The sequence below is a fragment of the Sphaerodactylus townsendi genome, unplaced genomic scaffold (assembly GCF_021028975.2).
Source record: "Sphaerodactylus townsendi isolate TG3544 unplaced genomic scaffold, MPM_Stown_v2.3 scaffold_165, whole genome shotgun sequence".
In the NCBI taxonomy this organism is placed as follows: Eukaryota; Metazoa; Chordata; class Lepidosauria; order Squamata; family Sphaerodactylidae; genus Sphaerodactylus; species Sphaerodactylus townsendi.
Genome location: NW_025950233.1, coordinates 1 through 11316, shown reverse-complemented (window position 1 = coordinate 11316; position 11316 = coordinate 1). Strand labels below are relative to the sequence as shown.

General features: G+C 38.2%; 1 protein-coding gene across 1 annotated transcript; it reads left to right on the top strand.

The window, feature by feature from the left end:
- Positions 1-4227: 4227 nt before the first annotated feature.
- On the top strand, positions 4228-11015 carry LOC125424975 (contactin-associated protein-like 4). Its single transcript, XM_048482417.1, has 5 exons — positions 4228-4249; positions 4861-5064; positions 5174-5358; positions 8177-8320; positions 10737-11015. Exons 1-5 carry the CDS (start codon positions 4228-4230, stop codon positions 11013-11015), a joined length of 834 nt encoding a protein of 277 aa, XP_048338374.1.
- Positions 11016-11316: the final 301 nt, after the last annotated feature.

Here is an 11316-nt window from a genome sequence, read left to right as displayed (position 1 = left end):
CAGTGAACAATTTAATATTCAGAATCCAGAAATTTGGAGAGGCGGCAGGCTATAAGATAAATGATAAAAAGTCCAAGGTGTTAGTAAACAATATGACACCTAAACAAATAGCTAATTTAAATAAAAAATTAGAGTTTGAAATAGTCTCCAAGGTTAAATACCTAGGAGTGACGTTAACAACTAACAACTGTCACCTCTACCAAAACAATTATGTACAATTATGGAATACAATAAAAGCTGACCTGGAAAAATGGAAACACCTTAACTTGTCTCTAACTGGCAGGATAGCACTGATAAAAATGAATATATTACCTAAATTCATATATTTTTTCCAGAATCTCCCTATAATAGAAACGCAAAAACCATTCATTATATGGAGCAAAGAACTAAGGAAGTTTGTTTGGAATGGTAAAAAAGCAAGAATTAGTTATAATTGCCTAATAGACATCAGGGAGAGAGGGGGCTTAGATATGCCAGATCTCATGAGTTACCATGACGCTAGCGCATTGATATGGCTAGCCGATTGGATGAAAATTGACAATCATAGACTGCTGGCAATTGAAGGATACGGACTTCCACAGGGGTGGCATCAACAACTTTGGCCAGATACACAAAAGAGACCCATGAGAACAACAGTAAGGAAAAATCATACTATAAGAAAAGCACTCCTAAGAATTTGGCAAAGACACCAGAGAGAGCTATATGGCAAAATTCCAGGATGGCTGTCTAGATATGAAACTCTTCACCCAAATATCAACACACAAAATCAAAGACTAACTTATAGTGATATACTCTATAAAGATCAAACTGAATACAAACTTAAAAGGAAAGAAGAGATAAAAATAAATGATAAGGAGTGCCATTGGTTCCTGTATAACCAATTAGTAAGTTATCACATAAAAGATAATGAAAAATGGGGATTTGATATGACTGAAAGACTGATAGACAAAATAATACTGAAATCTGGCCCAAAACAAATTAGCAAGGTGTATAAGCACTTAATACAGATAAAAACTGAACAAGAACGGGTCAAAATCCCTATGATTAAATGGGCAGAATCAATCCAACGCCCCATACTATTAGAAAACTGGTCCAAATACTGGACAAACATCTATAAATTTACACCTTCAACAGCGGTCAGAGAGAATAATATAAAAACATTTTACAGATGGTATCAAACACCACAAAAACTGGCTAGATATTACAGCAATTATGCACCAACCTGCTGGAAGTGTGGTGAAGGGATTGGGTCATATACCCATACGTGGTGGTCCTGTAAGAAAATGAAGAAATTCTGGAAAAAATTACATAAAAATATACAAAAAATAATAGGTCAAAAATATAAACGGAATATGGAGACGTACCTGTTAAGTCCAGTACTAGTCGACTTACAGTTTTCACCTAAAATGTTAAGACTCTTTTTTTATCTAACAGCCGCAGCCAGAATGTTAATAGCTGCCAGATGGAAAACAACAGAGATACCAACTATAGAGGAATGGGAACACAAAGTACAGGAAATGAAATCGATAGATATAATATCATAACGATTAAAGAAAATGGAACATCTACAACCAATAAATAAGGAATATATGTATATATGGTCCAACTGGGATGATTATATAAAGAACAAATATGATTTATAAGATCTACAAGAATTATGGGTTAATGGATTTCTTCTTGGTGCTGTAAAGATGGGAATTAGTTAGGGGAAAGAAAATATATAGGCGAGAATTTTGTGAACGATTTGCCAATTTTTTTGTTGATATGAGAAATATAAGGGTAATGGGGGAAGTCAACCCCAGTTTCTCGGCGTTGTTGTTTCTTTATTTTTTTATCTTATTATAGGTTTTGCCAGTTGATGTTATTGCTTTTTACTTGAGTATCTAAATAAGAGTTTGTGTTATAGGTAAAAGGTAGATTTAGACTAGGAAATAGGACTGTATAGAATATAGAGGTAGTGTAGATAACTGTTAGTGTAAATAGACAATAGATAATAGATAATACTAATAATAACCCTGTCATGTATAGAGAGAGAAACAGGAAATATACAAAGATAGTAATTTGTGAAGGGTAAAAGGAAAATAACCTAATAATATAATTTCCAAGCTTGTATCTATAAAAAAAGACCGATTGGTAATACCATATACAAGGAAATACAATTGTTGGTATTAAGACGGAGATAACTGGACAGTTATATATCCTATGTTTGTTATTGTATGTTTGTTTGTTTGTTTTTTTATTATGTTAAATGTTATATATATTCAATAAAAACACTTAAAAAAAAAACTACCGCATACCTTGCAGCTGTGGACAAGTCTACATGGGGACCATGAAACGCAGTGTCCAGATACGAATCAAAGAACATGAAAGGCATTGCAGACTAATTCAGCTGGAAAAATCAGCAATAGCAGAACATGTGATAAACCAAGCTGGACTCAGAATGTTATTTGAAAACACAGAAATTCTGAACCACTCTGACAGTCACCATGTCAGACTACACAGAGATGTAATTGAAATCCACAAGCACATGGACAATTTCAAGGAAGGAAGAAACTATGAAAATGAACAAAATTTGGCTACCAGTCCTTAAAAAACTAGAATCAAGACAATGGTTAATGAACACCATCCAGACACAGGATGTCTATCTGCAAGAAGCAATTACCTTATATACTCGTGTATAAGTCTACTTTTTCAGCACATTTTTGTGCTGAAAAAAGGCTGGGAGCTGAGGTTGTTTTTCCTCACCTGTCTCTGCTATGTCCCTAGGGCTGTTGCTTCACTGCACTACAGCTGGCCAGTAGCTTCATTCACAGTGAATATTCAGTGAATAGGTGTGAACATTAAATATTAAATTTATATGTTACAGAATTTTTGTTCAGGCCAGGAAACTCCATGAATGCCAGGGAGCCATACTCATTGGAAAATCTGCACCATTGGAACCCATGGTGGCAGGAATCCCCACCACACACAGGGTGCAGCCACTGCCAGCACCTTTCTCGGCCCCCACCCAGTGTTTTTGGAAAGCAGGTGGGACTTCTGTCCAGCTGAGCATGCAGACCTGCAAAAAAGACTTGCTTTGGGGCAGCGGCTGCCATCACTACGCAAGCATCTTCACTGTGTAATGATAAGCTATCTGTGTTGAAGGAGAACCTGTAGGGACTTTTTAAAAGGGGGATCTTGTTGAGCATCTTCCCTATGAAACTCTGAAGAGATACTGTCTGTTAGAGTTATATATTCTACTTTAGAACTTTTAAGGTTATTGTTGATACCATACTGTTTTTCTTTGAAATAAATATTTAAAAACATTTTTATTGGTATCTATTTTTATTTTTGAAATTTACCAGTAGCTGCTGCATTTCCCACCCTAGACTTATACACGAGTCAATAAGTTTTCCCAGTTTTTTGTGGTAAAATTAGGTGCCTCGACTTATATGTGGGTCAACGTATACACGAGTATATACAGTAAATGGATTAAAATGCCAGGCAACTGCTCTGCAGGTGCCATCACTGATTGATTATGCAACTTCAGTGTTACATACATATGCTAAAATGGGTGGATTCCACTTAACACATGCAAATTACACTTGCAAATTGTAACCTTTCACTTTTAACCAAATGCAAATGGTTCTTTCTCCCACACTGGGCATTCTACAGGTATATATACTTCACTTGTTTTACTGCCATCAGATACTTTGAAGATGCCAGCCACACATGCAGGCACAATATCAGGAGAAAATGCTACTGGAATGCAGTCATACACAAAAAACCCACAACACCCTATGAAAGCCTTTGACAATATATTAAGTTAAAAATAACTTTATACATTATTGTATTTTTGTTACATCTTCATTTATTTTATACATGTATCTTTCAAGAACTATTACCTGCTTTGTCTTTTTTATTTATGAAGTGTGAATACTCTATATGAGGCTTAGTCCACCATTACCAGTTCCAGCCTATACTTCTAAGTCAGGCTGTAATGGATTATGGCAGATGCTATTTTATCTTGTTGGTCTAAAAATCTTTTCTTTTTGGTGCAGAGAATACAATCAACTTTAAAAAGCCAATGCATCATGAGACTGAATGTACATTTTTGTTGGTGAAATGCTGATACCTGTTAAAATTATGAAACTCTTATATATGTACTTTTGTCTAGTTGTGATGGGGGCAGTCACTTTGTCCACTAGTCTTTCATATCATGTACAATTATTCCTAAACAGCACTGAGATGGATAAATGGGGTCATATCGGTAATGGCTCATATATGAGTAGAGGCACTTACCCTTATAAAGGAACGCTGTGAGGTTCCTGAAGATTTCCTCCATGGGAGGCAGCAGGAGCCCTAAGCTATGTCCCATGTTAATTTCAAGGGTCTCCTGAACATTGGGAACATTGTGGGGGTAAGATTGTGGGGATGTGGAAAAGACAAGGGAAGGTAGGAAATATTATTTCTGTGAATGGAGCCCCACTTGTGATTCTTTGGATGCGACTTGTGGTTATTAAAAATACAAAAATTAACCATAAATAAAAATAAATTGTCTTTTAAAATGTAAATTGGATGAATTCAGTGGATGCCCTTAAATATGAAATGCTTTTCTTCCTCTACCGCCACTTCTACTGTCATTCTGAAATGTCTCCTTTCCTAAAGCATAGGTCATTGCCAGTCTGTATATGGCAAGTCTGCAAACAACGATGTCAGATGCAATAGGAAAACAACTTTGATTCTGTTGTTTATAGATTGGAATGGGAAAATGTATCAAACGTTCACATTATTACACAAGGAAAATAAAATACAATATTTGTCTTGTATTTTAAAATATACAATTGTAAAAGATGTTTTATTTATTTATATTTCTTCTAGAATCTGAGGTTGCAGATTTTGATGGGAAAAGTTTGCTGATTTACAAGTTTAACCCCAAATTCACAACAGCACTAAAAGATGTAATTTCTCTGAAGTTTAAAACTATCCAGAGAGAAGGGATCCTGCTCCACAGAGAAGGACAGAATGGAGATCATATCACTTTGGTTTTAGTTAATGGAAAGCTTTGTTTACTCATCAACATAGGTACTGTTACATTGTTTATCTACTTCATAATCTATTATTTTTTTAAAAAAGTATGAACTGACTGTTTGTGTTGTTTATTACCACATTGTTTATTTTTCTCCTCTTGAAGGTGATGCTAAAATATATTCTGCTGATGCCCAGATTAATATCACTCTGGGTAGCCTTTTGGATGATCAGCATTGGCATTCAGTCCTAATTGAACATTTCAATAACCAAGTGAACTTTACAGTTGATAAACACACTCATCATTTTCATGCAAAAGGAGAATTCAATTATTTGGATCTTGATTATGAGGTGTGAAAATTATCTTTCATTTATTAGAATGTTGTGAAAATGCAACTTGTAGCTATACAAGTGAAAGGACCCATGGCCTGTTTGGTGGTATACTTTAAAATTCAGGTTCTTATTGGAGTTTCCATTCTGCCAAATAACAACAACAACAACAGTATTCATAAGGTAGCCCAGCTGGGATCTGAACAAATATTATGCTGATACATTACAACATCCTAGGCCTCTGGGTGAGATTTGAATGGTAATGAAAGGGCAACAACCAGGTAAAGAACTGGCAACTGTGCTATTAAACAAATTATTATTATTATTATTATTATTATTATTATTATTATTATTATTATTATTATTATTATTATTATTATTATTATGCGTAGTATTCGTGCAGATCCCAGCAGGGCTGCCTTCTGATTTTCACCGATGTTAATTTTGTCAATCCGAAGATGTTTCAAGTGCTGCCCTAGTGTTTTCGGGATGACGCCCAGCATGCCGATTAACACTGGGACGACCTGAGCTGGTTTGTGCCATAGACGCTGAAGCTCAATTTTCAAATCGTGGTATCTAGTGACATTACAACTTCCTAGGCCTCTGGGTGAGGCTTGAATTGTAATGAAGGCCAACTACCAGCTAAAGATCTGGCTGCTGTGAAATCTACAACAACAACAACAACAACAACAACAACAATAATAAAAAAATGGCGTTAAGAGCTATGCTGGAGGTATACTACCAGACTAAGACTGTCCACCAACTCATACAATATGGTGATAGAAACGAAGAATTATTCCATACAACATCGGTCATCGCGCAGGTTAACAAGGGCTGCCTCGCATGCTGGGGTTGCTGGGCATGCATCGACAAGTGGGCTACAAGTGGACCAGCCAGCCAAGGAAAGAAATATAGTGTGCAAGAAAATTGTGCCATCATGGCTTGTTACTACAACTCAAAGCCAGAAAAAAGAGGATACTTGAAGCAGATGTATGAACTGTGGAAACAACGCTACCCAGATTCGAATATCACTGAGCAAAGACTGGCAGATCCAGCAGCTGTGAAATCTACCATAATAATAATAAATAAGTAAATTTGCTGCTGCGGAAGTTGAAGCTCTTGACAAATTTCCCTTGTAACTGTGATGATCACTAGACTTGCTCAATACCCTAGAAATTCGTTAAAATTCGGATTTGGATTTATTTGGGCATAAAATTATCAGTATTCCCAAATAAGACAAATAACATATTCGGATAAACCTGAATATTCGGGTACACCTGAAAAATTTGGGTCGGTAAGATTTTTGGTTTTTTTGTGTTTTTCACATTTCAGCCCTCAGGGGGCGCATTTTTAAAGCTAGTAGCACCAAAGTGTCAGGGTATCATCCAGAGACTCTCCTGATGATATCACCCAGGGTTGGTGAAGTTTAGTTCTGGGGGGTTCCATTATATGGGCCCCCAAAAGACTTATTTTGTTTCCCCACTCCTACACATGAAGCCTGCTGGCTGAGTTCTCTCAAAACTCTCTAAAGCTGCCCCCCAATGCCCACAGAAGCAAAGTTCACCAATGCTGGATGCTATTACCAGGAGGCCCTCCTGGAGCCACCTTGAAAGTCTGGTGTCTCTATTTTAAAAAATGTGCAGCCTGCACAGAAATTACCCATTAGGTACAATGAAGTCAATGCAGAGCACAGAATCTTCCAGGCTCTTCAGCAAGTTCTATGGTGGGAAAATTAATTAACTTTTCCCACCTTAAAAGGGGCTTGCTGTTATGCCCAGCTGGCTCTGTGCTAGAGATTTGGAGGGGTCTGGGGGGTTGTTCTGGGTAGGGGTGCCTAATTTCCTGCAGGGCTGCTGGTATGAGTTTCCTGAAAGGAACCAGCCAACTTTGCTAAAATTTGGATGGCTGGGTACTCATTCTGTGGGCATCAGGTTCACTTTCAACTGGGTGCCCACAGCATTTCCCAAGCTTTAGCCTGTCAGAGGCACTTTCCTAACTGGGTGCCCACAGCATTTCCCAAACTTTAGCCTGTCAGAGACACCTCTGCCCGTGATCCCTGCCCTCAAGGGCCTGGGGAGGGAAAGAGGTAGCTTAGGCAGGTGCCGTGGCAACAGGCTGGCTCCTTCCTCATGCCAACCCAGCTCTTCCAAGCCAGGTCAGCACAGGGGAGGAGGGGGTGGGGGAAATTTTGCACCCCTACCATTGCGCCCGAGGTAATTTGACCCCCCCTGTGCCAGTGGGCTTTAAGCCTGTGGTAGGAGTATTGGACAAGCACCTTGAGCCATCTAAGAATAGGGGGCTGTTCCAAAGCTAGCCAGTCAATAGCTCAAACAGCCTGATTGGCTGAGGAGGAAAAATCCTTGGCAGTTAAACAGTATCAGCCAAGCCCTTATAGAAATGGATTGTGGAAGAATGAGACTTAAAAGCTCTTGGCACTGTTTTATATACAGGAAGGAAACAATAATGCTAGCCTAGTTAGGAGCCAGGGTGGGTTTGTCCAAAATAAAAGTAGCTGTGGTAGGTTGCCTTTTACCAGCAACTTGCACTGATTCAGGGATGTTTCAGTGATTTAGATAAGCTGCTAATAAACTAGTTAACCCGCATATCATGTCTTTTTTCCTTATTTGGGGTACTGGTACAATAACAATAAATATGTGCTTAAAAGCATTACATTTCATTGATCAGTTGCAATGGCCCCAAGGACCTTTTAATTGCAGTCTAAATTGTTCAGTATGTGGTTGCTGCTGTGCCATTTGTTAACATTTTTTACTGTCAGCACTGCAACCAGATTGTCAGAAAATTACTTAATACTGTTATTGATTTTTCTTCTCTTTCTAAGCTCAGCTTTGGAGGGATTCCAATGCCAGGAAAACCAGGGATATTACCATGGAAAACATTTCAGGGATGCTTTGAAAATCTTTATTACAATGGTGTGAATGTTATTGATTTGGCCAAGAGACATAAACCTCAAATCAACATTATGGTAAGAGATATAAAAGCAGGCACTTTAATTTGTTACTGTATTTATAAGGACATTCAAATCACAGCACAAGGTTGCAATCCACAATCCACTGGACCTAAAGCAACTGTGTCACATTAACTTCAGTGGGATGAAACTGGCTTAAATTTAAGTACTCTTGTTTAATTGACTTATGGATCAAGCTGTAAGTCATGCTGGAGAAGCTGGTATTACTGAATCTTTGCATGAATGCTCTGCAGAAAGGACAGGAACTGGCTATGTAAGTGACACGAGCTGATTCAGATCTTTCCCCACTATGAGCTATACATAATAACATAAAGAAAAGATGGAACCACAAACACTCTCCCCTAATAACCAAGAACTTGTTTAAAAATATAGTTATGCCATGCCACTTTAGCCTGAAAAAAGACTGCATATTGAATGCTTTTTGAATGCTTCTTGGTGTTAAAAAAAGAATATTTCATGTGAGTTCCTGCCTCAGTTTTAGTGTTGCACTAATGTATTAATTTTTCACATACATAAAATTTTTTTAACATCTGCCAGTTCTGATGGATCATCAGTTTGGAAGAAATTACCAGGCCGATGCTGGAAGTGGTGGAAGGCCGAGGGGTGGAAACATAGTATGGGGAGTTGTGATTCTTATAGCCCAATCCAGAGCCCCTGGTGGTGGGCCATAAGTCCACTGAAAAGATAGACTAAGTCCAAGCTCCTAGTGCTGGCATTCTGGCAGACAAAGGCCAGGTGTAAGCTGACTAATGTCGGCCCCAACCCCAGTAATGTCTCTGGAAGGCCCCTGCTACACCGGCATAGGCACTGGGGGTGCAGGAGTGCTGATGCAGTGCTCTGTCCTGCAGCTGACCACCATTGAGGGCCACAGTGTCTGCCTATTGTGAGATTTGTTCTTCTGCTGGGGCAAGTGCCCTGGGGAGGAAAATCTGCTGGTGCATCCCTGCATCACCTCCCTTTGTATTGGGCTGTTAGAACTACCACCATAGTTTACAAGTATTCCACAGAAGTGACATCATTGTGTGGGAAATTTCTGTGAGTTTGTTATTTTGAAAAAATATTTCAATTTTTTAAATTTTCCCTCCAAGCAGCATCAGGGAATAGGAACTTGAGTGCAGGGGTTCTAGCTAGGGGCTTTGCGCTTTACAGTTTCTTTGTATAGCCATAGGAAGTCTATATGTTCTAATACTCCTTGTACTCTGCAATCAGATTACAGTGATGCCTTAAAATATAAAAAAATCCATGGACAGTCTGCCTTAGTTTGTAAATACAATTGTATCTATAGTTTAGGTAGGGACCCATAAATAGGTTCCATCGGTACTGGGAATGAATGCAAATCTTGGCATCATGCTTCCCAACTGCCACATGAATCTTTCAGTGTAAGTAATATGCTTGTATGGGCATACCTTTTTGTTATTCATCTGTTATACTTAAGATTTATCCAGGGACACTACACTCATATAGAATCTTGACGCAGGGGCTATGTGCAAACTGTCCAAAATGTTTTCATTAGCTATAGCAAGCATGTTTGATATTTTAAAAATGTTGTGAATTTAAATAACAAAGTGGCACAGTAATTTAGCAGGAAGCAGAATTACTTCGTCAATATTTATTAGAACTATTTACATGGCCATATTACTTTCATTATTAAATATTTGGAACATGTATTTAGAATGTAAATCTGCCAAGTTTTGTTTCTCTGTGAAATCCTAAGCTACCAGGCAGTTACCCAAAAGATGTGAACAAGAGAATTCACAGATGGTTGCAATGCTCAGGTTTTTAAAAAAGGCAAATTAGCCTTCTTGTCTTTTCACAATGGGTCAGTTCAGTTTAACATTAATCCTAATGTGCTTTTATTTATAAAGTTTTTTTAATCGTGGTAATAAAACAAACACAAAAATGTTGTATGTTATTATTCCAAGGCTGTGTCCAAGTGTTTCATTTTTTGTTAAGTAAACATTTTGGATTTGATCCAAACCATTGAGTTGAATCCAAAGATAACCTTTCTACTCTCAAAAGAATTTTTTTTCTTGTGACAAAGGGTGCTCAGTTAAACTTGCATTTACTCTAGTTAGGTGTTGGTTTTTTTAAAAGGAAAACTTCATTTTTGTTGTACCAAGGAGATCTTTAGTAGTGTCAACAAGCCCCACATTTATCTGATTTTACTTGGAAAATCATTAGCTGTTATGGTTAAGACAGAACAGATCATCAGATCGATATGTCTCATAATGTCTGATATTAGTAAATAGCTATTTTTTCTGTTTTTGTCTGTCTCATAGATTAAAACAGTTAAACTGAGACAGTATTATCCTTAATCATTGCCCAGTTACTTCTATGGGCAGGCTGACGATAATGAATAAAATTATCTTTCTCTGCCTTTATCTAATATTTTACACATTTCTTTTGTTTCTAGGGCAATATATCCTTCTCTTGTGCAGAGCCTCCAATTGTTCCTGTCACCTTTTTGAACTCCAATAGCTATCTAGCATTGCCTGGCACATCAGGACAAGATGAAATTTCAGTCGGTTTTCATTTTCGAACCTGGAACAATGAAGGGCTCTTGCTTTCAAGCAAACTCTTCCAGTCTACAGGTGGCCTCCTCTTGTATCTAAGTGATGGAAAGGTTAAACTCAGCTTCTATAAAACAGGAAAGGCACAGCGTGAGATCATTGCAGGTATAAAAAATAAATGATTTCTGTATGGAAATGGTGTACAATTGTTTTTGTTAATGTTTAAAGTGAAGGATTATGGAAAAACAGGGAAGTAGGTATAGATTTTTATGGGGGGGTTCGGGGTGGGGCCACACCCCACCCGCCCTAGGGCATGGCCATGCCTCCCCAAGCCCCGCCCCTGGCCTAACGCTTATAAAAGCAGCTCTCCGAGGTTGGGGATGGCAGACTCCCCTGCCCTCCCCTGTCCCTCCCCTCTGGGCAGAGGCATAGAGAAAAAATGGAGCCTGGTGCAAAATCTGAGTTTTGCGCCCCCCCCCCCCC

Bases quoted from the DNA above. Each gene is read 5' to 3' on its own strand.
- LOC125424975 (XM_048482417.1), top strand. From the start codon at position 4,228: ATGGATAAATGGGGTCATATCG. The intron at 4,250-4,860 runs GTAATGGCTCAT...TATTTCTTCTAG, and splicing joins GGATAAATGGGGTCATATCG to AATCTGAGGTTGCAGATTTT. The intron at 8,321-10,736 runs GTAAGAGATATA...TTTTGTTTCTAG, and splicing joins AACCTCAAATCAACATTATG to GGCAATATATCCTTCTCTTG.